Here is a 26,477-nt window from a genome sequence, read left to right as displayed (position 1 = left end):
CACCAACGGCAACCCCATGAAGCCTTCCCTGGACACTAAGCAGTTACTCATCAGGTTATCTGGTGTGACCTCACTGTATATCCACCTGAGATTTAAGTGCCTGATCTGCATAAACTTGGAAATGCTACACAAACATGCTCTTCACCTCATTCCACTGTATGCTGAACAAAGTAGCGAGTAACAAATCCATGTGCCACGTCTGCAAGCCCTAGAAGGAAGCTGTAAGGCTCCTGTGCAAATCCGGCTTTTTGCCCCTCTTTCCCGCTGGCTTCGAGGAACCACGAGGGCCTCCCCTCCCAGGAGGACAGTCTCAGGGGTCAGGCACTTCTCACCTTTGGGTCCTGCTGCTCCATCAGGGCTTCTTGCTCCAGGAGTTTTTCCATGAGTGCTTGTTCCTGCTTTTTCCTCAGCTCATTTTCCTCTTCGGCTTGCTGGGTCAAATCAAAAGAACCCAAAGATTACGTCAGTGGGAATGATGGCAATCAAGATTCTTTTAAAGTCACTCTTAGACAATCTTGATAAGCCAGGAATCAGAGTGAACAGAAAGCTTACAAGATCTACCACTTAAGTCTATGCAGGGCTCTGATCCGGGCTTTCACTGTTGGTCTACAGGACATCTCCTAGCAATTCCAATTCTGGTCCAGAAATCCCTTCCTGATGACCCCCTTCTCCACTCACAATGCTCCTCAGTCTCAGTCCCACAGATGTGGGACTTCTGGCAGCTCTGCTCCGTGATTGTCACATAAGTTTATTTTGCTTCCAGAATCTGTCCACCTACCTACAGTTTCTCTGAAAGCAGGAGTTCAGATTCCTCTCCTTGTGCCCGCGGTTAGGGGGAAATCTCCATTCATTCGCCTCTTATTTCCTTCAAGGGTCTCACCTGACTGACACTCTCAGGTCTCTCCCCACAGCTCACTCCTCCCCAAGGGCGGCAGAGTGACTAGTCTGATAAATTTGGGACATGCAATCAAACAGGCTCAGCTCAGCTCAGCCCTCTTGGGCATTCTCTCTTTTGAAGCCAGCCTCCCTTAAATGTGGTCCCAGCACATCACAAGAATCACTTTGAGTGATCTCTGCAGCACACTAGCATCACCAGCCCAGTAAACCCAGGGTACCACAGTCAGCAGCAGCTGGTGACCGGTGACATTCTCACCTCTCACAGCTCCCAGTGATTTTTTGCCGTGTTTGGGTTCATCCCCACTTTTCCTTTTGCCAACAGCTTGTGATTATCACGGCTACACAAAGCCATGCTGAGAGAAGATGGCTAAATAACGTAACCTTCCGAATTTCAGTAAAAGGCCAAAGGATAGTTCTGGAGCTAGAGGAGTGACCCACTATATCCGACAGGATGTTTCTCAAAAATGATGACCCTGCCACCTTCTTTCTCCTCCTCCGATCATACTCTTCCTTCTTCCACCAAGGTTATAGGGTAGACAACCCTGGAGTGTAATGTCTGCAGTATCTCCTAAGTATAAGAACATCCCTTAACGCCCCCCTCAACCCCGCCTCCCCCCCACCCCGCCTCCCGGTCCTTCTTTCTTAGGAACAAATTCTTCCAACACATACCTCTTTGGGTCACATGATTTTTCAAAACCATAGCCCTGGATTGGGTCAAATATCCTATTTAAAGGAAGGGCCATGGGACGCCTGGGTGGCACAGTCGGTTGAGCGTCCGACTTCAGCCAGGTCACGATCTCGCGGTCCGTGAGTTCGAGCCCCGCGTCGGGCTCTGGGCTGATGGCTCAGAGCCTGGAGCCTGTTTCCGATTCTGTGTCTCCCTCTCTCTCTGCCCCTCCCCCGTTCATGCTCTGTCTCTCTCTGTCCCAAAAATAAATAAACGTTGGAAAAAAAATAAAGGAAGGGCCACTGAGCGCCTGGGTGGCTCAGTCAGTTAAGCATCCGATTCTTGATTTTGGCTCAGGTCATGATTTCACAGTTTGTGAGTTTGAGCCCTGCATCAGGCTCTGTGCTGATAGTGTGGAGCCTGCTTGGGATTCTCTCTCTCTCTCCCCCCCTCGCTCTCTGCCCCTAACCCATACCCCCTTCATGCTCTCTCTCTCAAAAGAAACAAACTTTAAAAAAAACAAATAAATAAAGGAAGGGCTATTATTGGTCCAGATGGGGAAACAGACAGTAACTATCCTTCCTGGTGCCATCTTTCAGTCCACACTAGAGAAAGGTCTGGATGACCTAAAGGCCTGGGCAGGACACACCCAAGCAGGCTGTCTCTGACCTCAGCTACAGAGCCCTTGCCGGAGGCCTGAGTCCGCTCCCTTGACTTGTCCCACAACTGCACGGGAGGCCTGGAGTTTCTAAGTCCTTCACTCTGCCCACAGGAGTGAACGGTCAGGAAGGAAGTGATGGTCCTGGAGTGTCTCAGTTGCCCCAAAGGGCAGCCAAGAGCTTTTGCCTTCAGGCTGAGCCCCAGTCCTGGCTGGGTAGAGAAAGGAAGCCTCACGGGTGAGGACCTCCACAGAACTGGAGACCGCGGCCTCACGCTGACCTCCCAGATCAGCTGCCTAAAGGACAGGGAAGGCCTCTGCACAGCCGCAGAGACTCCGGCACAGCTCTGGGGGGACACCCATTTGAGAAATAATGCCAAGGAAGACTTTAAAGGACCCCATGCTCCTATTTACCTTATAGGCTTTCACAAACCGGACAAAGACGGGAAAGAAGACAGAGGGTGGCGTCGTCTTGGGGTTTTCTCCAAAATACTTCACCACATCATCAAAAGCATCCTGTAAAGAAACAAACTTCTCTTGAGTTTCGTAAAGTCGAGCATCTGAACTTGACTCTGTGGGGGAAGAGCAGCAGCAAAGCAGCAGGGAGGATCCAGCCGCCACCACAGCTCGTCTGTCCCTCTCATTTCCCCACGACTCTCTAGGGACTCCTGTTTCCTCCGAAAGCCCAGGCAAAGGTGACCAGAAGAAGGTGATAGTGCCACACAGGAATTCATCTCTGGGACCCCCTGCACTTGTGCACACCTTCATACAAACAAGAAGCTACCCCTTTTGAGAGCTTCCTAAGGCCAATGGTTTAGAAGGGATCTTAGAAGTCACTCAGACTCCCAATCCCACCTCGCGGCTTCAATGCTCCTTATGGTGTTCCCACCTTAGGGATGCTCCAGTCTCCACTTAAACTGTTTCCCGGCACAAGACAGCCTCGTTTGGGAGCCACTGCACCACGTCTGCTTTCTGAGTTCCCACAAAGCTCCACCTTCCCTTCTATGATGGCATGCACAGTCCGTTTTGGCTGTTTTTCAAATGTATACACTTAACCCCCAGTGTAGTATAAGATTTCAAGGTCAAGGCCTACAGAAACCCAACACCCTAGGCAGGAACAGGGTTTTGCTAAGCACAGGAATGACACATGTTGGCTAAAATGAATACAGGACTCACACAGAGGGAGCCTCGGAGTGGCAGGGGAGGGCAAGGGGAGAGGGATGGGCCTCTAGAGAAGAGGTGAAGACTACAAATTAGAAGAGGACAATGAGCAGAACAGGGCACTTCCAGGTCCAATAGTCATCGGTTCCGTAAGAAAATCTACCCTCGGTAGACAGAGGGCAATCTTCCCCCAAAGCCAGGACTGGCACCCAGGTGGGCTTAAGTCACCCAGTCACTTCCTCATGAGTGTCCAGGGAACAAGTACTTACCTGTGCAATCTTGGCATCATCCTGCAGCTTCTTCAGCTTCCCCTCATTGTTGAGGATGAACTCCTTCAGCAGCGTGTTGTGGTCGTGCATGGTGTACTCCCTCTTGGTTAAGTCCATGCCTCTCTGGAGCTCTTTGACGTCCAGCAAAACATTCTCGAGGGAGACTGAAGCAGAGACAGCAGGGTCCCCATGAATGTCAAAACCACAGTGTGTGTGGCTGGTAAGCCCAGTTTTCAGTGGATTCCTAGGGTTACTCAAGGGCCGTAGCTCTGATTTCCAGCTTTCAGAGCAGAGATCTTACAATATGAATAATTTACTAGTGCTCACTTCCGGGCACTGCATTAATTTCTATATATGCACTAATTCATTTGCACTATTAGCCCAATTTGCCAGCAACAAAAAAGGCAGCATAAATAGGTTATGTGGCCCTAGATTGTGCAGCTAGGAGGTGGCAGAGGTGGGGCTCAGATAACCATGGACCCCAAATCCTGGGATTATACCCAACTATTCCATTTCTCCTATAGGTGATGATAAGCTGTTGGTTGGTCTGTAGACTCAGAGGTTCCGTAACTGTGCCAGGCCCAAGATTTGGACCTCTTTTACATTTCTGTGGCTCTCCAGCAGGGGGTAGCATTTAAATGCTGAACTTTAGTTATGACTGACCCCTAGAAACCAAGCAACCTTCGACAGCTTCTTCTGGTCCATCAACCCTACTCTGTTCCTGAAGGGTTCATGTTCATGTAATGAACCTTTCTTCCATCTGCAGTGTGGCCACACTCCCAGAGCAGGTACATTCCTGCAGCCTCCTGCAGAAGACCAGGCCCCACCTCTGGCTCCCTACTGCCTGATTCCGCTCTGCACATGGATGAATTACAGAACAGGCCAGTTATGTTTTTCCCTTGCTAGACTCGCACGGTCTTATTCAACTTTGACTCCTCAATGCTTAGGACAGGGCCACGTCCACAGCAGGGACTCAAAGGTTCACTGGATAAGCAAAGGAGCAAAGGTATAAAGAATCTCTGTCAGCTCACCTGGCCACCAGAGAGAGGACACAGAAAACAATCCAGCCAGAGATCCTCAATCTCTCCACTTTCTGACTTTTTTTTCAAATGACACTTTTGGGGAATCTCACTTGAGCCAAACAAATCGGCCAAAACAAAAATTTTTATAAAACGTTTTTCTTAGTTACAATTGTGATGCTAAACAATCCCTAATTTAGGCGGAGAAACGTGAAAAAAGGAAAATCACTCCACCAGAAGAGAAGTCTCAGTAACTGCGTAAGTGAGCCCTGTGCCCTCAGTGGGTCTGCTATGGCTCACATTGCACAGCCCTTCACAAAGGACCATTCCCACCTGCATCTCAGTCTCCACTAGGGCATCCTCGGTACCTACCCCAGGTAACAGTACATCATCTCATTCATTCATTCGCTCATTTACTTACTCCCCCCATCAATGTGCTAGCGGCTAAGGGAATTACAAAGATACATAAAAATAAAGATATTACCCATAAGTCCACAGGTTGAAACAGACATGTAAATTGTCATAGTAAAATCTGACCCATCGTGTATGAAATAGTATGGAATGCTCTATTGTAAGAACAAAAGGAGCAGCCATTTTACTTTGAGGAAGTCAAAAAAAATCTTGCCCTTAAAGATTCGATTCACCAAGTCTGAAGCAGACCTCAGGAATATGAATTTATAAAAAACACCTTGGCTGCTCAGGGTTCAAGATCCTACAATGAGAATCAGAGTATGTAACCAACACTGAGGTTAATCTGCATCTTGTTCCTTTTTCTAGCGTAACAGCCTTTGGAGAAGACATTGCACATTAGACAGTACACTATATAAGACACAGGTTCTAGTCCTGTCTCGCTCATGTTCTACCCAGGTGACCTTGGGCAAGACAGTTAACCTCTAAAATGTCAGTTTTCTCATGTATACATGGGGGATACCATTACATACCTATCATAGCCTGGCTGGCTCAGAATCACTGATGATTTAAATGAGAAAAATGCATAAACTGCCATAGCAAAATAACAGCCAAAAGTACTGATAATTTAGCTCCCACTCAGGCTAACGGCACAATGCTTGAGCTACCACACCTGAGCAACTGGGACAGCGCAAAATCAAACTGGCAGAGGCGGGGGGTGATTTCTTGATTTTCGTTCTCATATTTCAAGTGACAACAAGAGACTAAGAAGGACAACGAATGGAAGACAGAAGCTGCCCAGGGTCCAGAGACCGGACTCTTAGGACACAGAAGGGTCTCCCTTATGTCCCTGTTCATTATGGCTCCCAGGAGCGGGAAACACCCTGGCCCAGGTACCCCAGCAAAGAGCTTCTGATGTTTTCATCACCTTGCCTTTCCAGAGGAGTTCCGAAGAGTGGTTTAGCAGGGAATGGTTCCCCCATGATCCATGATTAAAGGCATTCGATACCCAAGAGTACCATGAATAGCTGAAATCAAGTACCTGCAGCAGCTTTCTCCACATAATGAAGCTCATTATAAAACAGGGACACTTGGTGATATTTTTCTTTTACAACATTTGAAATATAGTGCAACAGTGTTTGCTTTCGGTCTGTTGACTTTGTATCTAAGAGCTGAAAACAAAAGGAACAGGGGTTAGGGTAGAAGAGGATGAGAAACTTGTCCATCAGATGAAGTCCTCCCACTCAGAGTAATGGAGGACGGTACCCCAAAGTGAACCACAGGAGGGTCAAACCTGGACGTGTTCTCCCCTAAACCAATTGACTTGTAAGTGACCGCAGGACTTCTCCGCCAGGGGGTATGCTCAACGCCAGCAGGACTCCAACACCAAAAACTGTTCACACATCTCTACCCACACAAAACCGTCCCACCCCACATCTGCCATACGACTTTCCCTTACTTAAAAGTGGGAAGCCCCCATTCCGAGTGCTTTCCAAAGAGAAGGGGCAGAGAAGTGAGTGTGGTGCTGGTGGTACACAGGTACTCCCTATGTGGCAGGACTCCCACAATGCAGTCTACCCATTTTCAGTCCAGCTCTCTCATTCCCCAGCCTCCGTGACCCGAAACAGCTGGGCTTGCCACACATGACCGTCTTGGGGCCAGGAGTGGGACCAACTAGACACTCGCTACCAAACAGCCAGGTCTCCCCAGGGCTCAGGACTCTGCCTGAGCAGAGCTCAACCTTCTCATGTGGAAGCCACATTAGCCCCAGCCGTGGGGGAGAAGGTTATCACTGCCCACATATGTTAGATAACTCTGAAAAACAGCATACTCTTTTCCATCCAGAGGCGAATTTTTTTTTAATGTTTATTTATTTTTGAGAAAGAGAGAGAAAGAGAGACAAAGCATGAGTGAGGGAGGGGCAAAGAGACACAGAATCTGAAGCAGGGCTCCAAGCGCCGAGCTGTCAGCCCGATGCAGGGCCCGAACCCATGAACCACGAGATCATGACCTGAATGGAAGTTGGATGCTCAACTGACTGAGACACCCAGAAGCCGCCCCCCCCCCCGCTTCTTTTTTTTATTTAGAAAACACAGAAAAGTAAAAAGAAGCACTTTGAAACAAAAACCCTAATTCTATCCAACCTCTGTTGATATCTTTACCTACTTCCATTCAGTTTTTTTCCTGCATTTTTTGCGTGGGTGAAATCAAACTGTACATGAAATTTATACCCTCCTTTCTTTTCTAGACACATTTTTTTAAAACAATTTTTAATGTTTACTTTTTTATGTTTATTTTCATTTTTGAGAGAGAGAGAGAGAGAGAGTGAGCGAGAGCACGCACAAATGGGGGAAGGGCAGAAAGAGAGAGAGACACACACAGAATGTGAAGCAGGCTCCAGGCTCTGAGCTGTCAGCACAGAGGCTGACATGGGGCGTGAACTCACAGACCATGAGATCATGACCTGAGTGAAAGTTGGATGTTTAACCGACTAAGCCACCCGGGCACCCCTACTGATTTTTGAGAGAGACAGACAGACAGACAGAGAGATAGAGAGAACACAAGTTGGGGAGGGGCAGAGAGAGAGGAAGACCCAGAATCTGAAGCAGGCTCCAGACTCTGAGCTGTCAGCACAAAGCCGGACACAGGGCTCAAACTCACAAGCCTCGAGATCAAGACCTGGGCTGAAGTCGGACACTTAACCAAGTCACCCAGGCACCCCACAAAATTATTTCTTTGAAAATTCTTCACATTCTAAGAGTTAAAGAAGAGTTCATCATATTAACTACTGTTATATTTAATAATTTTCCAAAATGATGGATCTTTACATTGTTGCTAATTATTTGCAATTATAAACTAAATATAGCATCCATAATTCAGATTCTTGAGGAAAGAGTCCCAGAAATGGAAACACTGGGTCATAGGGCTTGAGTATTTTTAAAGTTCTAAGCGCCTGCTGCCCAGTGACGTGCCAGAAAATGTGTACCCATTCATCCTCCACTTATAGCAATCTTCATCAAAACATCCTACCCCACTTCCAAGAGCAGACTCCACTCTGGGACTTAATCTCTGCCGGTTGTTTTGTCCCTTATATAGCTCTTATAGTTCTTTCAGTCCACTCACCAGATCTAAACTCTGAAGTTTAAATCCATAAACTGCTCCTCGCTTACTGCTATTCATATAGTTTCCAAGGGCCAAGATAATCTGCAAAAGAAAAAAAAAGAGAGAGAGAGAGAGAGAGAGAGAGAGAGAGAGAGAGAGAGAGAGAGAGAGAGAGAGAAAAGAGAAGCCCATCAGAACAGCATCCCAGGTATTCCCAGGCCAACGAATGTGGCTGGAGTCAGCTCTTCCCTACGTGTATACAAGGAAAACTTTACTTGCCTCCAGAATTTTCTTGAGTTTTTGGGATGATTTTATAGAGACAGATGCTGCTATAATTGAGTGCAGTTGCTAGATTCCATTCAAAGGAAGCAAGGGGGTGAAAAAAAGAGACATGTTAAAAATAAGAAACTCTAATTGGAAACTAAAAATTTAACACAGAAGAAAACAGACCTGCATTTAGACCTTAAATATGCTGAGATTCTATTTTTCTTCAACATAACAAATTTAACTTGTCCTGCTAGGTCTTAGGTAACCATATCATTACATGCAAGCTCTCTCTAAGTATATGAAATAAGAAGAAATGTCAGAACTTATCACAAAATCTGTAACCAATGGGACTCAGAGCACAGAATCCACAGCATCTTCTAGAACTCAATTCCCTGCCCACCTCCTCACATCATGTAAGACAATATGTTTTTAAATGAATGGAGCTGTCCAAGAATGAAAACAAAACACCAAAGGAATATAATCAACCTCCAGAAGTTCTCAGAACATGTGTTGAACAGACATGCTACTATAGTCGGTAATTAACAAGTTTATTTAGAAACAGAACTGGGAAAGAACTATTTATGATATTTATGTTTATAATATTAATAAGTCTCTACCAGATTAACACAAAGGGACAAGAGATGGTTGGCTCTTATTTCTGCATCACCACAGTGTACTATAACAAATCTCCAAGGAAAAAGACTCCTGTGGTAAATTTACAATGCTTCCAATTAAAGCTATGTACTGAGGTGGAAACCCAGAGGACATCCGTAGACACAGAAAATGGCATTCTATGGAGGAGAATAGCAATACGGAATATGGAAATCCACTATTTTCACATTACTTGGCATAAACAATGTGAAAAAAAAAATTGCCAAAATAAAAGTGCAATCTAGAAAGTTCTGGGAAGGAGTCTTTAGAGCCCATGACGCTATGTGCAAATTCTGGAAGAGACTTAAAAGAAAAAAATGATTCTATATCTCTCTGGACCCTCTCCCCTGCCAGAGTTGGTCCACTCACAGGAGTCAGCATCTGAATGCTTTCCGCAAAGTTCCCAATGAAGGCCATGATGGTCATCTTCTGCATGAGTCTCTCAATTTTACTGAACTGCATCATGAACCGGTCTTCATCTGACAAGTTCTCCAGGGGCTTCCTTTCCCGCTCATAGAGCCGGAACACTTTCACCTCATTCTCAGTTGGCAAGAACCTCATCAAACATTCTACAAAGTCTACAGGCAATGTCTTCAAGTCAAATCTGAAGACAGATGTGGACATGTCAGTGTTAGAGTGAACACCTCCTACCCTTTCAACCACACCACCATTTAGTCCTATCCATAAACCACCAATGCACTGAGTTGACGATGCCTATAGCTGAACTGTGAAGATGTCAATCGGTGCTGGCTCCTGACTGCCCAACAAATAGCTGCTTTCTGAGAACCCACACCTTATCACAATAGTCATGTTCAGTTTTTAGCCTACTACTATAGCTTTAAGTCTCTAGAAATCAACAGTAAATGACAGCAGGAAGAGCAAGAAGGCAGGCTAAAACATCTGATGGTTAAGTGGTTCAAGGACACGTAAGTGGTTTTTAAGGCTTATGAAGTATTGCTAATTAGGGAAATTAATATTACACAATTACAAAATATCGGGTAAACTCTAATATATTTCAATTAAACCAACAGTCTGGGGTATTTTTTTCTTCTTTAGAAAAAAATGTATCCAAATGCCTGTACAAAATGGATGCTGTGGCTTAAATGCATACATCCCTTGAAGGTAAACCAGATCTTTTTAGATGTATGCTCAATTTGAACAAACCAAGTATTTGCTACAACCTCTAATTTCTTCCCTGGACAATCTTTGTCTGGCAAAATAATATAATTACATCTAACTATCATGACAAATAAGGTATATGCAGGTTAAAAACCAGAATGCATATGACGTTTCAACATCAAAAATCAGAACAGAGTATAAGATACACTAGATTACTGGATTACAATCCAGACTGAGGACATGAAATTGGAACAAATGATTTCTGAGGGTCATATACTCCTCCATGAATCTCTCACCGAAATTTATGAAATACAAATTTACGGGGTGCCTGGGTGGCTCAGTCGGTTAAGCGGCCGACTTCGGCTCAGGTCGTGATCTCACGGTCCGCGAGTTCGAGCCCTGCATTGGGCTCTGTGCTGACCGCTCAGAGCCTGGAGCCTGTTTAGGATTCTGTGTCTCCCTCTCTCTCTGACCCTCCCCTGTTCATGCTCTGTCTCTCTCTGTCTCAAAAATAAATAAACATTAAAAAAAATTAAAAAAAAAAAAGAAATACAAATTTACAATGAACTCATTCCTAACACATCTAAAACATTTGTTCTTTATCATAGTTGAACATCCTCATAACCACAAGAAGGGCCGAAAGATTCCTCTAATAGAAAGCAAATAAAACGAATGCCTTCTCTGCAGTTCAAGGATAAAAAAAAGAACTGAACTTTGTTTAAAATTTCCTGAAAGTTGCTAAAAGAAACAGGAATCACATTCCTATTGTTATGAATTAAAAGATGCATCTGTATCCCATTTGCATTTGGCACTGAACTGTATCATTCCACAAATGCCATCAAATTTGTATTCAACACATCTAGAGAGAATTCAGATGCTCCAGAGAAGAGTGACAGTCTCTCCCTTTCCTTAGCTAGGGTAATTCTCCATCCTTTGTATGTAAGCGTTGCTCTAGGCATATAGGATACCAGACCAAGTAGATAAGTGATGCCACAATCCACTTGTCATTCTTCTCAAATAAATTTCACTCTAAGATGGCACTCCCAAAGAGTATTTCTGGCCCACCCCTTTGGTGGCAGCATTTCATTCAACACTGATGTCACACGTACGTAACAAAGGGAATCTCTGGTGTGTGGATATCAAGAACTGCCCCACCTTTTATCTTTGATCTTGCCCTGCTACTGAAATATTTGTTACCTACCAATTCATCACTTGCTTATTTTCAGTTTTATCCTATAAATTTATCAGAATCTAACTTTCCAGAATGCCCTGAACTTACACATGGATAGCTTTACATATCTCGTCAGCAGTCTTTCCAGCTTTCCTCAAAGTTATGGCTAGATTTTTGGCCCTATTTGCTTCCAGTAACGTCACTTTGTTTGATCCCTTCTGTGTTATCTTCTGTTTGCTTGAAGAAAGATCAATGGCAGGACCTTGAGCTTTTGTCTTAAATATTTCCTCAAATTCATCCACATTTAAATCCTGGAGTAAAAAGGGATGAAACAGGCAAATTGGATTATATTTAAAAATTAACTCAGGTAACCATTTTGACAGTTTCTTAAGCATCAAAGAACTTACTTTTTCTACTCAGTATTTGCCTTTGATCAAGGCTTGGTCTATCTTCCTGTTTGTGCTATGGCATGACTTAGGCCACACAGACAGCCATGAAGGTCTAAAGAAGAGAGCTGATTCCATCTGGCCAATTCAGCTGCCTTTCACTAATTACCTTGCAGAGCTGGCCACCACAGACTAAAGGATCCATCAAACAGCTAGTGAGTGTAATTATTGAGTTCTTATTCACTTGTAGTTCAATAAAGGGTTTTTATGCCCTTTTATAAATTAAGGGCAGGGTTTGTGTCAGATACATATTTTGTGGCGTCTACTGAAGATCATCAAAACCACTCCACAGTAACATAACTTTTAAACACAGTCTTGAAACAATCTTGCAAAATACTGTCCTATTCTCTAATATTAGAGAATTTTCTTTTCTTCTTTCCATCAAGGCATTTAAAATACTAGCATTTTATTGCTGAAACTTCCAGGTTAGCAGAGCACCCATTTGAACTTTGCCACACAGAGAGCCAGCCCCTAGTTTCTAACCAACAAGAAAAATACCTCCAGAATCCGTTCATCATCAATTTCATTGAAGACTGTGCCATTGATCTGATTTGGCTTCAGGGCAACCCAGTTAAAAACTGGCATTCTGAATTTCGTCTTGATTGGCTTCTTAATTTTCACAGCTACAGAAGTCAGAGAGGATCAAATTAAGATTCCACCCAAACCCCATGACTCTCAAGAACAATCAGAGTAGTCCTTGCAGATGCCACTTAAACACTGCAGGAACACTGGCAAGAGGTGCCCAAGTGTTTTTAAACACAGAAAACATCACACATGGCTTTGGCAAGAGTAATCTGAGGTTTATCATTTGGTTGACTGATGCAACACTGTAGGAAAGTTTTCTAAGAGCCAGGGTTTTGTTTTTTTTTGTTTTTAATGCAGGCAAATGGATTGCTGCATTACAATCACAATGTTAGGACAATGTGTAGGACAAAGTACCGGGGAGCAAAAATTATTAATGATGTTAGTAGACAGCAGAGAGGACAAATACTCAGTGACACTGGTGAATGTGAGTCAAATTTTGAAATCTTAAATTCTCAGTTCTAGAACATACATTTCCAAACCAATCTTAAAAGATGATCAGGGACTGCAGGGAGTGGCTGTCTATACCACCAGGAATGTGACATCAAGAAGACTGACTTTCTGTAACGTCAAGCAGCAACACATTCTTGTGAACAATGTTGACAATGGGGATTATATTCAGGCTGAGTTATTCCAACCACACCAAGAGCCATGAACAGCCCCAAGCAGAAAATATTTAAGATGATAGAAGGGATGCTTAGAAATTAGGATTAGTACTGCTTTTTGAGACTGTCCACAGTCCCTTCCCCCTTTTTTAAGGAGCAAGTGCTCCCCAGGAGTCAGCTAGATGCAGCTAGAAGGTATCAATGAACCCATTAAAAAACACAGAAAACCTCTTAATAGAGAGGAAGGGATCTATCTTCTAGGAGTCAGGTAAGGAACTGCCGACTCCTCTCACTGTGGGGAAATGAGCTAAAAAAAGGAAACCCATTAAAAACTCCATTAATTAAGGACACATCATAAAGCAGTCTTCCAGACCCATCTAGCTAGACGCATGTACCCTCTTAAGTCTATCCCGGGACGCCCACCACACTATTTGGGAGCTTCACTATCTGCCATCATCAGCACGGGAGAGAACTGCAGTGCACAACAAAATAAACTCAACGTACACTGGGCTTTTACCTGGCTGCCTGCCATTCCTCCAGAGTTACGAAAGCCATATAAACAGCAGGAATGTCATCTGATAAATCCACAGAAAAGCATGCAGGAATACAGAAACACTGCCTTTGTAAGCCAGGCCTTTCTACCACGACATGACACCTTAGTCCCCACCCCCAGAAGTGTTGGATTGCTCGCTGCCCTTCATTTAGGTCTACACTGCCCAGGAAAACCCATGTCCTCCACAGGACAAAGAAAGAGACCTTCCTCTAATCTGGCCTTTGAACAATATGGAGGGAGAAAAAGCAAGAGTAGAGGAAAAGCTGTACAGGGATCTTTCCACAGTCTGAGCTGGCGGGTTGGTGCCATTTGACTCCACCATCCATCCATGGATACCGCAGGCCTCAGGACACTGGCTAAAAGTCATTCCATCTGTAGCCACGCTACTTCTAACTCCTCAGCAAGATTAAAAATAAGCCTGAGATCAGAACACAGGCAAAAATAGGTTATCTTCAGAAAGGTGATCCTAACTCCCAATCAGGAATGGGGTGGTGGATTGTAGAAGGAGAGGCCTACAGGTGACCATGACAGACACAGTGCTCGCAGGGTTCAGGCTGAAGGCAGTGGCTCCACGTGGTGGTAGGTGTTCCATGGAGAGAGCTGGAGACCAGTGGGAAAGGCCTGGAAACACAGCACCTAGCAGCCTGTCCTTGTCCTGTGGAGCAACTACCCTTTCTCCCCCAGAATAAATCTAAAATCCTCCTAGAATTGATGCCTTGGATCCAACTATGACAATTAAACTAAAAGGGAAAAACAAAACAGAACAAAAAAACAACAACAACAACAAAAAAACCACTCCTTTTCTCTTAGGGGGAAAGGAATATGGCATATAAAATCCAGGCTGCCTGCTCGCCGAGCCACCATCTATTCTACTAAAATGCACGAGCAAACCTGGAACAACAGTCAGCCAACAGCGAGACTTCCCACAGACACAGGGTCAAAATGCAATGGTTCAGTGTAAGATGGAGTGAAAACATGTCAAGGCACAGTGTGACCAACAGGAACACATGGCAAACACTCAAAACACTCAGTGAGGAGCAACCTACAGAAAAGCTTGATTGGCCCATCTTTTGTGGAAGCAGAGAGAACAAAGAAAATATAAAAAAAAAAAAAATTAGATATGGTTAGAGTCAAGCCACTCAGCAATTCACGCACTTTTAGCAGAGAATTTCATGCTTCTTGGACACATTTCACAAGGCAGCACAGAGCCAAAAATTCATTTCCATTCGGACCTGCCTTGAAGACTCCCTTATTATTTTGTTTTAAAAAGTAATCCTTTTTAGAAAAGGGGAAAAAATGATTTCATTATAGTGGTCCCAAACAGCCATACTGAATTGTGCTAGGTCTTGCAGAAGAAATGAGAAATGTTTTAATGAAAAATAATCAGCCAAGTATAAATTCTCATCGTGAACTTCCAAAGCACATTCTCCCAAAGAGACAGCACAGCAGTCTGTTACAGATGACCGAAGCAGGAAATGGGAGCCAGACTGCTCCGTCAAAGATTTGAGGAAGAAGCCTTACCCTTCAAATATACATTCCACACTATGTTTTCTCTCTAAAATGCAAAGAAAACTAGATAAAATTAGAGGACCTCGTTCAGGTCCCGTCTTAGCCACCAAGCACACACCTGCTCATTGCCTTGTTGAAGAGATAGGCCATCCTATTGCCCATGGATCCCAGGGCCTAGCAATGTCACAGGCTTCTGGGTTCCGGGAGCCCTTGGTATATCATCCCAGCTCTGTCTTTTGGCCCTACTGGGACATCCTGACTGTCTGGCCTCTTGATTCCAGGGAGAAAGTTACCCAACACACTGGCAACACCCCTCACAAAATGTGCTCCATAATGATCTCATAATCCTTAAATCTTATAAAACAGAACATCTTGTAGTCCATCAATGGACACTTACGGCACTTAGAGAAGTTTCGTAAATCCCACACACGGTCCTCTAAAAATGGTGTAAGACACATAAGGGACAACGTCCAACTGCAGAACCCTGAAGGTAGCAGTGGTCATCAGGTGAACAGAGAGTTCCACACTCTAAAGCTGAGGCAATTGAGAGAGCCTGCAAATTTTTAAAGTTAAGTAGCGAGAAGAACCCAGGCAAAAAAATTAACCAGAGAGGACAAGCGTTCTACCGGAGGGAGCCCTGGACCTGTGCATTGTAGCCTCATGGCTCTTTCGCTTCGCCAAAGCAGTTGTGAGTTCTAGAGGAGAGCTCGAGCGAATGGGAGTGGAGGCTCTGCCACACGGAGTTTTTGCCAAGGACAAAGGAAGTAGTAGCAAAGGAGACACCCCATAGCAGCCATGTCTCCGGGCGCTACAAGGAAAGCCTCATCAGTGAGCCAGGTGCACATGCCAGTTCCAGGTTTTCACACTCAGTCACTGAGAGCAGCCTGTTGATGGAATGGATTCCTGGGGCTTCTCAAGAGGTTTTGGTTTGCTTACATTCCAAAACCCAACAGTTCCATGAAGATACACCTTCAAATTTTGTCCTTCAGAAGCAATAGAAGTTCTAGAAGAAAGTACTAAATAGGGGAGACCTTGAAAGGTAGAACTAAATCACTGGATTACTGTGAACATTACTTTCAACAAGCATCTTATTTCTTTCTCTGACAATTCTGTGGAGGTTGGGGTGGAAGTAAACACCACAGCTTCGATGTGAATTAAGGAGGTTGCTCTGGGTCACTCAGTTGAATGTGCCCTAATGGCTAGCTGCTGGGACACTCTTGAGGGATGGAGTGGGCAGCCTGGAAATCTCTTACAGCTAAGATGGTCATGTAGACATCGGACAAAATGCTCTGGGAACTACCACTCGTGTAAGAGTGGTAGTTCTGCATCAGAAATAAGAGACCTCACCAAGAGACAGACTCTACGTAGAGGACGAAGCAGAATTATCTGATGTCACGCAGACACGACATGGCAAAGCTCAGAGCAATTCAAAATGCCAGGGAAATGCTCCATGACTGATAAAATCGCTGTGGTATTTTAGAAAATAGTAAAAAGTCACTTCCAACAGACAGAAATCAGAACTTCTATTTCAAGGCATTAGAACGACTCTCTTCTTCTCGCCCCCCACACACCCTATTTCTGGTGAGGGGTGCCGCATTCTACCCTGGCTAGCAGGAGGGCAGCATGTGCTATGCGGAAGCATTTCAAGGCACACAGATACTGCTTTTGGCAACATCTTCCCTTGAAGCTTCAGCTCCACTATAGTGAATTCTATCTTCAATGTTTATTTATTTTTGGGACAGAGAGAGACAGAGCATGAACGGGGGAGGGGCAGAGTGAGAGGGAGACACAGAATCGGGAACAGGCTCCAGGCTCCAAGCCATCAGCCCGGAGCCTGACGCGGGGCTCGAACTCACGGACCGCGAGATCGTGACCTGGCTGAAGTCGGACGCTTAACCGACTGCGCCACCCAGGCACCCCAGTGAATTCTATCTTCAAATGCACAGGAGAAATGCCTGGAAACCTACATCAGGCAATCACACAGAAAGGCATTTTCTCCTTTTGTAAACAACATTGCAAATACCTTCCAAAAACAGAGCTCTGACTACTACAGATGTCCACAGGTGTTTGATGAACCCATGAAAATGCACTTATCCCTAAGAAGGTAACTAGTTTTCCTTCTCTTTCCTAGTGGGGAGAGTGGAAGGTGGGAAGACTGGAAAATCAGAACTCCCTGCTAGAGAGAGCATAACAACAGCTACTCAGAGAAAAATGCCTCCTGTGAAGAACTTCCCCTTTACTGGCTACATTAGCAGGAATGATATTAAGAGGAGATACATGGGACTGCACGAGACTTGGACTTCCAAAGAACAGCTTTAAGGCCTCCAGGGATAACACAAATGAGTATTTCTTGCACAAGTACCCGGGACTCCATTCCAAGCTCTTACCTGCTAGTCCTGAGTTGAAAACCACTGTGGGTGAGGACGTCCCAGGCAGCGGGGGTGCAGAGGGAGGAGGTGGGGGAGGTAAAGGAGGAGCTGGCACAGTCTCAGCTGCAGGACCTGGGAGAGGAGGGGGAGGAGGAGGGGGTGGAGGCGGTGGGGGAGGAGGAGGGGGTGGAGGCGGTGGTGGCATAGGTGGCGTTACTGGGCCATTTTGCACTAGCAAAAAAAAGAAGACACAAATTGCCTTTGAAAATAGGAGAATGGTTTCACCTGCTGGATGTCACATGCACATAAAAGAATCCAAAATCAAAATCATGAAAAGGACACAGGATTTTTTTCAGTGACTCTAAAATCTACTCAGTGAGAAATAAAGAATATACTGAAGCATATGTAAAATGAAGTTTTATAACCTAAATCTCAAAATGTATAAAGTTTTTAAAATCAGTGAGTAAAAGAAAATGCCAAGAAAAGCAAAGTGCACAAATGGACAGCGGATAAAAGAAGAAATACAAATATCCCAAATACTACCCTCAATTCTCCTACCAGGCTCCTCACCTGCTTCAGGTGTGTCTGACGATGGAGGTAGTGGTGGGGGAGGAGGGGGCAGGGCGCCCGAGGAGGCAACCCCCATTGCTGGTCCCACAAAGTTACCCACTGCCACCTCTGACCCTGTGGACAATGTGCCAGAAGCCACAACTGGCAGAATGGCAATGTCCCCATCCCCTTTCTTCTGAATTTTAATGGTCCCTTGTTTCTCCAGTTCATGAATCTTTTTTTCCAGGGTAGACTGTCTTTGAATGGCTTCTTCTTTTTCTTTGACCATTTTCCTTAATGTGTGAACCTGGGTATTTGCATCTTTGTAGATTTCCTGCAAAAGAGTTCGCAGTCACCAGTCTATCTTCATGCAACATCCATACCTCTTACCATCAGATTGGCAAATTGAGGATCAAAAAAATAACCAAACAAGGGGCATCTGGGTGGCTCAGTTGGTTGAGCATCCAACTTTGGCTCAGGTCATGATCTCACAGTTCGAGAGTTCGAGCCCCACACTGGGTTCTGCGCCTACAGCTCGGAGCTCAGAGCCTGAAGCCTGCTTCTGGTTCTGTGTCTCCCTCTCTCTCTGCCCCTCCCCTGCTCACACTCTATCTTTTCCTCAAAATTAAACAAACATTAAAAAAAAATTTTTTAAGAAAATAACCAAAAAAACTAAAAAGAAGGATAATGATATACACATAAGAATTCTATACAACTCAGCCTCCTATAAAAGTCCTATACATTCTCAATTGTTCACTGGTAATGCATGCAATATACTCTAGTAATTGTTATCACCAATATAGTTCTTTCCATTAATAAGTACAGCTAACTCAATTTTCCCTGCAGGTGGAGACAAGCAAGGCAGAGATGACCCAAAAATAATTTTATAGCTGACTTTGGAATATCCCGATATTCTGGTGGGGCAGAATGTTTTCCTTTTTACTTGTTTTAAAATTCATTTGTAACTCCTAGACACGTATCGGCTAACAGTAGACAAAAGTCCCTAAGTCAGATTTGGATAGAAGTCAGATTGGGATTAAAAATCTGCAAAGCATAGAAGAATCTACTCATGAATGCCCAGGGGCTGACTGTTCTTGAATGGGTTTCTCTGGCCTTCACAATGCCCTCCTACAAGCTTAGGACAGCAATCACTGTAACCTTTTCCTTTTGGTTTGCAGTTAACAGAACAGGCCAATGCTTCTCTCTACTAATTACTTTTTTCTGTCTAGGTTTTTAGCAGAAAACAAAAAAGTTACAATTTTCAACTTAAAGGCTGTCCTCGTTCCTTTCATAAGGGGCTCACACAGGTTCCAGGGAAAGGATTTTCTGGAACTTACTTGCTGGGTCTTGCACATGTGATCTCTCACCACAAACCTCCAGCAGGCAGGGAAACATTCTTCACACCCTGTCTATTATTAATAATCTGAGAGTCTGACTTGAATTGAGTCCATATGCTACAACTCTGTCTCGATGGCGTGCCAAAAAATAAATTTCCTAGAGTTAACTGTAGGACATGTCAAAATATCAAGCAACACACACAGACATGATAAGCATCGCGTAAAATGTGCCATTTCATCAACGATGGTGTAGAGGCAAGCCATTTGCCTGAAAGCCCTCCAGGCATTTTGGTGACTTTATGTTCTGCACAATTCCAAACACACGGATGGCACTCCATAAAAACCTGACATGTAAGGTAAAACAATGCTAAGGCCAAATAAAATAGCTGGGATCATCTGATAATAAAATGGATTGGTTTTGCTTTGCCTTTTCTCTTTTTTTTTTTTTTTTAATTCTTTTGGTGAATGACATTAGATCTTGCCTGTGTTGTGATTTCACCGTTTCCATGGCAACCACCAAATCTGGTTCCAAGTAGAAGCAAAGCAAAAAAATACAAAGAAGTCCAAGTCCTAGTAAAAATAAATAAGTGGCATGAATTAAATCCGTGCTGTGTTTTTATTTCCAAGCAAATGGGTGATCCACTGAATCAAGTCAGACTTGTCCAGATGGGAAAATATTGTTGCTCTCGAAAACTGTGATAAGGAAGTACTGAACCCCCAACATTTGATTGCAAACACATGTGTATCCATCCCTAACTATGTGTACTTTTCATCTGAGTATCGCCTCTGAAATGATTCCAATAAATACGTTGCATCAATGCATTCCTCTGACATGAATGTAGTCCACATTCTACTAAAGCTGGGGCACCTTCCCTGCAATGCCCATCTGGGGCAGCTGCCGTCAGCACACTCACTCGAACAACATCTAGCTCCTTGTTCCTCTGCATCAGCTGCTTTTCCAGTTCCACGATCTTGGACATGGCTTCATTCTCTGTGTCTTGCAGCTTTTCAGACAACTATAAAGGTATAAAAGAGAAGCTGTGTCACAACACACGACCATTCTCATCAGGTCCTCGGTTCTCAGAAAGTAGAGCTCTATTGGGGCCCAGAGTCCTGCATGTGTTCTACAAGCTGTTTTTCTGGAAACATTAATATTTATAATACGATTCTGAATACCTATTTGTTTCTAATAGGAATTAATAATTTATATATGATCCTTAATAAAACCCATATGTCAGTTCCTTAGTGTTTCAACACACACAGTGTACCTCCCTCAATTTCCTCAGGGGCTGGCAGAAGGGGCTCACCAACGTGAGCCTGCAAGGGTGGGAAACAGGAGGTGAGGCAAGAGGGGAAGTTCACCTTTCCTTCACTAAGAAAAGGCCATTAGGCACAAGCTTTTGAAATTTATCAGTCCAGAAAACTTGGTTCTGTTATTACAGAACACCAGCTTAAAAAATAGTACTGCTTGTTTTGACCCAAACTAACCCAAGTAATAAAAGTTATTTGGAGGGACAGTTCAAATAAACAGGCAGCCTACTTCAAAAGTGGGTTATGTGAGGCTCAGTCGGTTAAGTGTCCGCCTTTGGCTCAGGTCATGATCTCATGGTTTGTGGGTTCGAGCCCCCACCCTGTCAGGCTCTGTGCTGACAGCTCGGAGCCTGGAGCCTGCTTCGGATTCTGTGTCTCCCTCTCTCTCTGCCCCTCCCCTGCTCATGCTCTGTCTCTGTCTCAAAAATAAATAAAACATTAAAACAAAAAAAAAGTGGGTTATGTGAGTATGGTTATGGACAGCTGGCTGAGGCTTCAAGAGGAAGACAGTGTGAGCCACGTGTTAACTAATTACTTTTCCCACAAGCCTCTGAAAGTGAGCTACTTCTGATTTCCCACATCTCACTGAAAACAATCACACGTAAAGAACACCAGAGAGGCAAGGTGAGGAGGAAGGGTGGAGGTTAAAATGCTGATCAGTTTCAGAATAGGATACGAATCTTTCAGGGCAAGGCCGATAAATGCCCTTCCTAAGCAGGTGCCAAGCAGGTCACTACAACACTTAACAAAGGGGGGGGGGGGAGCGGAGGGAATGGCTGGCTCACCAACTTGGATTAACCACAGCCATGAGGATGCCCATTTTCAGAGTGAGGGACAAAGGTGAAGGACGTCACACACATACAATACTCTCAACTAAGAAAGTGTAGAGGGAAATAATCGGACCATTCAAATGGGAAAATAATATTGCTCTAAAAAGAGACAATTCAATTACAGCCAAGGACACTGTCAAGCAGAATTTAACAAACAAATCTGGTTCTCACAATGCTTAGGTCTTTAAGAAGCACCATTTTTGTGTTCATTCTCACAATATTCAAATATTTGCTTAATGGATGAATAAATGGACAACCTCTGAAGGCCTTTAGACTTATATTCAACTTAGTCTGTGGTGAAATAAATCCCTCAAATCAAAATAAGTCCCTGCCCTGAGACAGAGTTAATGTAACACTGATAGGACACTCCTCAAAGAAGAAGATTTAAGGGAACGCTCACTAATTTCCTTGAAAATCCTTGTAGCTGAAATGAATTTTTACTGCACGTGAGTAACCATAAGGCAGGACTAGAAGACTGGCCATCAAGAAGAAACAAGACCATCCTGTCCACGGGCCTGTATGGACACATTCAGCAGAACCTGACTTATATTCAGAAGACCAGGAGTGAAATAGAACTTACTGATACGTCACACCAAACTTCCAGGGGCACCTGGGTGGCTCAGTCAGTTAAGCGTCTGACTTCACCTCAGGTCATGATCTCACGTTTCATGAGTTCAAGCCCCACGTCGGGCTCTGTACTGTCAGTGCAGAGCCTGCTTTGGATCCTCTGTCTCCCCTCTGTCTCTGCTCCTTTCTACTTGTTTTTTTCCTCTCTCTTTCTAAACAAACAAACTTTAAAGAAAAAATAAATCCAAACTTCCAAAGAGATTGAAATGTGTAGCCATGGCAGTTCCATTGAGGGACTGGGTTGGGTGGGAGGTGAGGAAGACACTGATAATGGTCTATTCGCTCTAGGGCTTATTTTAGCACAAAGCGCTAGAACCCATCCTCCATGGGCCCGTGTGAATGCATGTGGTAGAAGATGACTTGTATTCAGAGAATAGGAGTAGAAAGGTCTTCACATCAGCCCAAATTCACATATTCAAGTTTCATTTCCCCTCTACATGGCGCCAATCACCTCACCCTCTGGGGTAAGTAAGATGGCCAGGAAATCTGGGCTCAGCAGAAACTGAGCAGGTGAGCTAAGGCAAGGCAATGGATTCCCTTTAGTTTTAAGTAACAAACATGCCTTCTTTGAAAGAACCCCGGGTGGCTTTTGACAGCTCTCGATCTCAAGCTGCAGTTCATCCCTATACTCCAAATCCTTTCATTTTCTGCGGTAACAGCCAACACTCATTCTGCTTGGCACCCAGTTACACAAAGACAGTTTTTCCTTTCCCAAGATGTAGTTACATGAGAAATGTTCTCCTCCAGCTCTTCCACCCTCTCCAAGGCTGCATTCTTGGTTTCAGCATCTTCCAGCAGAGCTCCCACGTCAAATACGTTGTCCAGGTAAGCCTGAATCTGCACCTGCAGCTTATCACTCTCAGTGTGCTTCAGTTTCTAAAAATCAAAACACAAGAGAAGGCGGTGTCAGCACAGCTGTGGACACAGAGCATAATGATACAACAGACTATGTGGTTTTTGTTTGTTTCAAACAGTCCAGTCTGTGCCAAGAGAGGGTTTGATGTAGCATCCTCCTCACGACAATTATGGAGTGTTCTTCTAAGAAGGTATAATCATATTACTTTCCGATGAACACCCTCTTCCAAATATATACAAGTTTCCTTCCTAATCCTTCCCAAAGATATAGTCCCCATGTAGGCATATTCCAAACCAATACATCTTGACACAGGTGAAATCGGACTACAGAAAAATTAAGAGCAGCTGCAGAAGGAGCAACAGTCCCACGTAACAAATTTGAGAGGCATCTGTGTGTAAGAGATGGTTACAGTAGCAGCAGTAATTTGCCTGGGCAGAGATGGTAATTCCAATGAGGATTAGGTTGGATGGGAGGTGGAGAAGACATGGGTAGAGAGTGAAGTAGCCAGGGGGCTTATTTCAGCATAAGTTGCTAGAATCTGCCTTCCATCATAACTTCCTTAAGATACTGCCCCAGCATAAGGAGTTCTGGGCTTCCCAAAGCACAGATCAGGAAGCCACTCATTGCATTACAGACCCAGGCATCCAAAGGAAGTCAACCAGCTTTAAGGTGAAATTAGAGGTCAAGGTAACCTATGAATCTTCCTTACAAGTAACACAAGTCCTGACTTCCCCTGGGGGAACAGATGAGTGGCTAGGATAATACTGGCATACAGATGACACCAATAAATATTTACTGAACAAATCAATGGCCACTAACAAGGCTAGGTTTCTGTAAACGAATGAAGTATTTATTATGTGCTTATAATATTAATCTTCTAACCACCTCTATGAGGGTCCAGAACCAACACACCACAAAAATTAAAGAAATACAGAGTTTGGGGAAAATCTTCAACTTTTCAGAGGACTTAGGCTCAACATAAATTCTAAGAGGGATTTGCTCCTAGGTCTAATCTGGAATTCTTCAACTTAGTGTGCCCTAAAGAGAGTATGTTCCACCTTAGTTTAAGAGTATAAACTGAAAAAGACATCTCAATAAGGACGAAGCCTACAAAGGGAAATGAGGAAGCAGCTCAGAAGGTTTTTTCACAAAGTACACAATGAGTAACAGGCACTGCCTAATGTGTTACGATTCGCCATCGCAGCCTTGACCTGAAGGAGCTCAGCACGACCATCACAAAATGGAACCCAGAATGCCATTAGCAACCTATACACCCCATTTTTGCTCAAATACTGCCACTCCCAGGGTATGTAGGGAAAGAGGATAGAGAAACCTTGACCTCAGAGCAGGAAAAACCTCTCAATACCATATTCTGTCAAAGATATTAGTGATTACTTAGATAAGAAAACAATTCAAACCACTCTTTGATGAAAATCCATCAGACTCTCCCTGAGTACAGTCCTTAGACAACGTTAGGCCAGTATACCCTAGGGCAGCCTGGCTGGTCTGATAAGCCAGCTGATGAGCTCAGAGAGTAACCAATGCTATGATTCTGCCTCACAGTAAACTGTAATTCCCTGGCTTCAGTCCTGACGAAGATGGGCAGCTGAAATCCAGAGATGTCCAAGGGAAGTGCTTATATCTCTTCTTCAGGGCTAGAAACAGATTTGAAATTGAGCTCAACAATTCTTGCCCTCTCACTAGTAGCCTTTCAAGTTCAAGGGGACCACTGGTGTACAGAAGGGAAAACAGAACTGCTCAAGAGTGAAAGGACATGAGGGCATCCTGTGCACACACAGCTATTCAAGTCCATTTATGATTTTCACATAAACTTGCTGTTTCTTAGGTGAAGGAAGAACTATAGGGAACTGGCTGAGCACTTCCACAGGGGAGGCAGAGAAAAGAGAAACTTTAGATCTCTTCACGAACCGAGAACTTAAAAGTGGAACTTCTAAAGCCACAAATGCATTAAACAGAATTTAACAGCTACAGGAGGAAGTCTCTAGTGTCCATTTCCTCATGACTTTTTTATACTCTAAGCATTTATTCATCACTCTTTAACAGTCTTGGTTTGACCTCCCCTGCCCAGATAGGGTCCCCAGAGTAACCAAGAACGTAGATTGCCCAATAGCCCAGATGAAGGGTGCAATGAGACTTGGTCCGGACAGAGTTCAAGAGCAGAGGTGAGCTACAGTGAGAGGCTACAAGAGGTTGTCTGACTCCAACACTAAAAGGCTGCTGGCAGAAGACAGACTGAGCTCCCAGGAGGTCTTCAAGAATCCAGTTTCCCTGGCAAATTGCATCACTCAGGTTCCCTTTAACTAGTGCTACGATACTTGACTGTACAGAGCTTGAAGTGTTCTTTAGTCACGGCGGAAGTGTATCTTGAAGGTAGGCAATAAATCAAGTCTTACATTGGAGTCAAAGGTCACAGTTATACTTACATCCAAGTATTCATCCAGGCCTAACTTGGTAAATTCATACTGGAGGTGAACTCTGAAATTCATGTCTTCTACTGAATGGACTACAATATTAATAAACTGCATAGAGGCCACCTGCAATGAAATTGCCAGTGGGTTAGATGGCTGAAAACTTGTTTTCTCAGTTTAAACATAGGCATATGCTTTCAATTACACAAATCTAAACTCACTCACCGACCTCCTTTTCCTTCGTTTCATTGGGTCTTTAAAAATATTTTGTAATATTTCAAATTCAAAAGTCATAGAGATACCACAGTAAAATACCCCTCGTCATCCACTAGGGTGACCATGATCAAAATGGAAAACCATACCGAGAGCTGCAAGGAGGTGGAAAAAGTGGAACCCTCATCCACTGCTGCCAGAGATGTAGACCAGTGCAGCCACTTTGAAAAGTTTGACCATTCCACAAAATATTAATGACAGAGTTACCATAGGATCCAGCAACCCTGTCCTGGGTATATACCCACGAGAAATGAAAATACATGTCCATCCAGAAACTTATACACAAATGTTCATAATGGCATTATTCACTAATATTTATATTAGTATAACCAATATATATTCTATATATCATATTATTTTATATTATTCATTATTTCCCAGAAAGTGGTGGTGGGGGGGGGGGGGAGAGAACACAATGTCCATCAAGTGATGGGTTAAAAAATATAACCTATCAACACAATGGAATATTAGGTGACAACAAAAAGGCAATGAAGTACTGATGCATCTTACAATGTGGATGAACTTGAAAACATTATGCTAAATGAAACCAGTCTGTCATAAAAGACCATATAAGTTATGATTCCATCCATATGAAGTATCCAGAACAGGCAAGTCTGTGGAGATAGAAAGTAGATTAGCAGCTGCCTAGGTCTGGGGATAGGAAATGGGCAGTAACTACTGACGGGGTCTTTCTGGGATGACAATGTGTTCTAAATTAGACTGCAGTGACGGCCACACAACCCTGCAAGTATGCAAAAGATGTGTTGAATTGTCCACTTTCAATGGGTAGGTTAGATGTTATGTTAAACACC

The 26,477-nt window shown here is 44.0% G+C and overlaps 1 protein-coding gene across 7 annotated transcripts in view; it reads right to left on the bottom strand.

Annotated features, from left to right (window-relative positions):
* Positions 1–26,477, bottom strand: part of FMNL2 (formin like 2) — a 308,414-nt gene that overhangs the window by 8,104 nt on the left and 273,833 nt on the right. For 4 of the 7 annotated variants that reach the window (XM_030325639.1, XM_030325640.1, XM_030325637.1 and 1 more), the window contains exons 11-24: positions 25,408–25,518; positions 22,834–22,983; positions 20,254–20,355; positions 18,024–18,336; positions 17,472–17,684; positions 12,334–12,458; positions 11,498–11,700; positions 9,469–9,703; positions 8,461–8,529; positions 8,203–8,283; positions 6,122–6,251; positions 3,653–3,816; positions 2,637–2,738; positions 333–431 (exon numbers count right to left, since the gene is read on the bottom strand). In XM_030325639.1, the coding sequence (XP_030181499.1) occupies positions 333–431; positions 2,637–2,738; positions 3,653–3,816; positions 6,122–6,251; positions 8,203–8,283; positions 8,461–8,529; positions 9,469–9,703; positions 11,498–11,700; positions 12,334–12,458; positions 17,472–17,684; positions 18,024–18,336; positions 20,254–20,355; positions 22,834–22,983; positions 25,408–25,518 (2,097 nt within the window). Of the gene's footprint in view, positions 1–332; positions 432–2,636; positions 2,739–3,652; positions 3,817–6,121; positions 6,252–8,202; positions 8,284–8,460; positions 8,530–9,468; positions 9,704–11,497; positions 11,701–12,333; positions 12,459–14,621; positions 14,643–17,471; positions 17,685–18,023; positions 18,337–20,253; positions 20,356–22,833; positions 22,984–25,407; positions 25,519–26,477 lie in introns of all 7 variants that reach the window. The other 3 variants (XM_030325636.1, XM_030325634.1, XM_030325635.1) reach the window with 1 other exon arrangement.

Source organism: Lynx canadensis, chromosome C1, assembly GCF_007474595.2.
Source record: "Lynx canadensis isolate LIC74 chromosome C1, mLynCan4.pri.v2, whole genome shotgun sequence".
NCBI classification, from domain to species: Eukaryota; Metazoa; Chordata; class Mammalia; order Carnivora; family Felidae; genus Lynx; species Lynx canadensis.
This window is presented reverse-complemented; position numbering and strand designations above follow the sequence as displayed.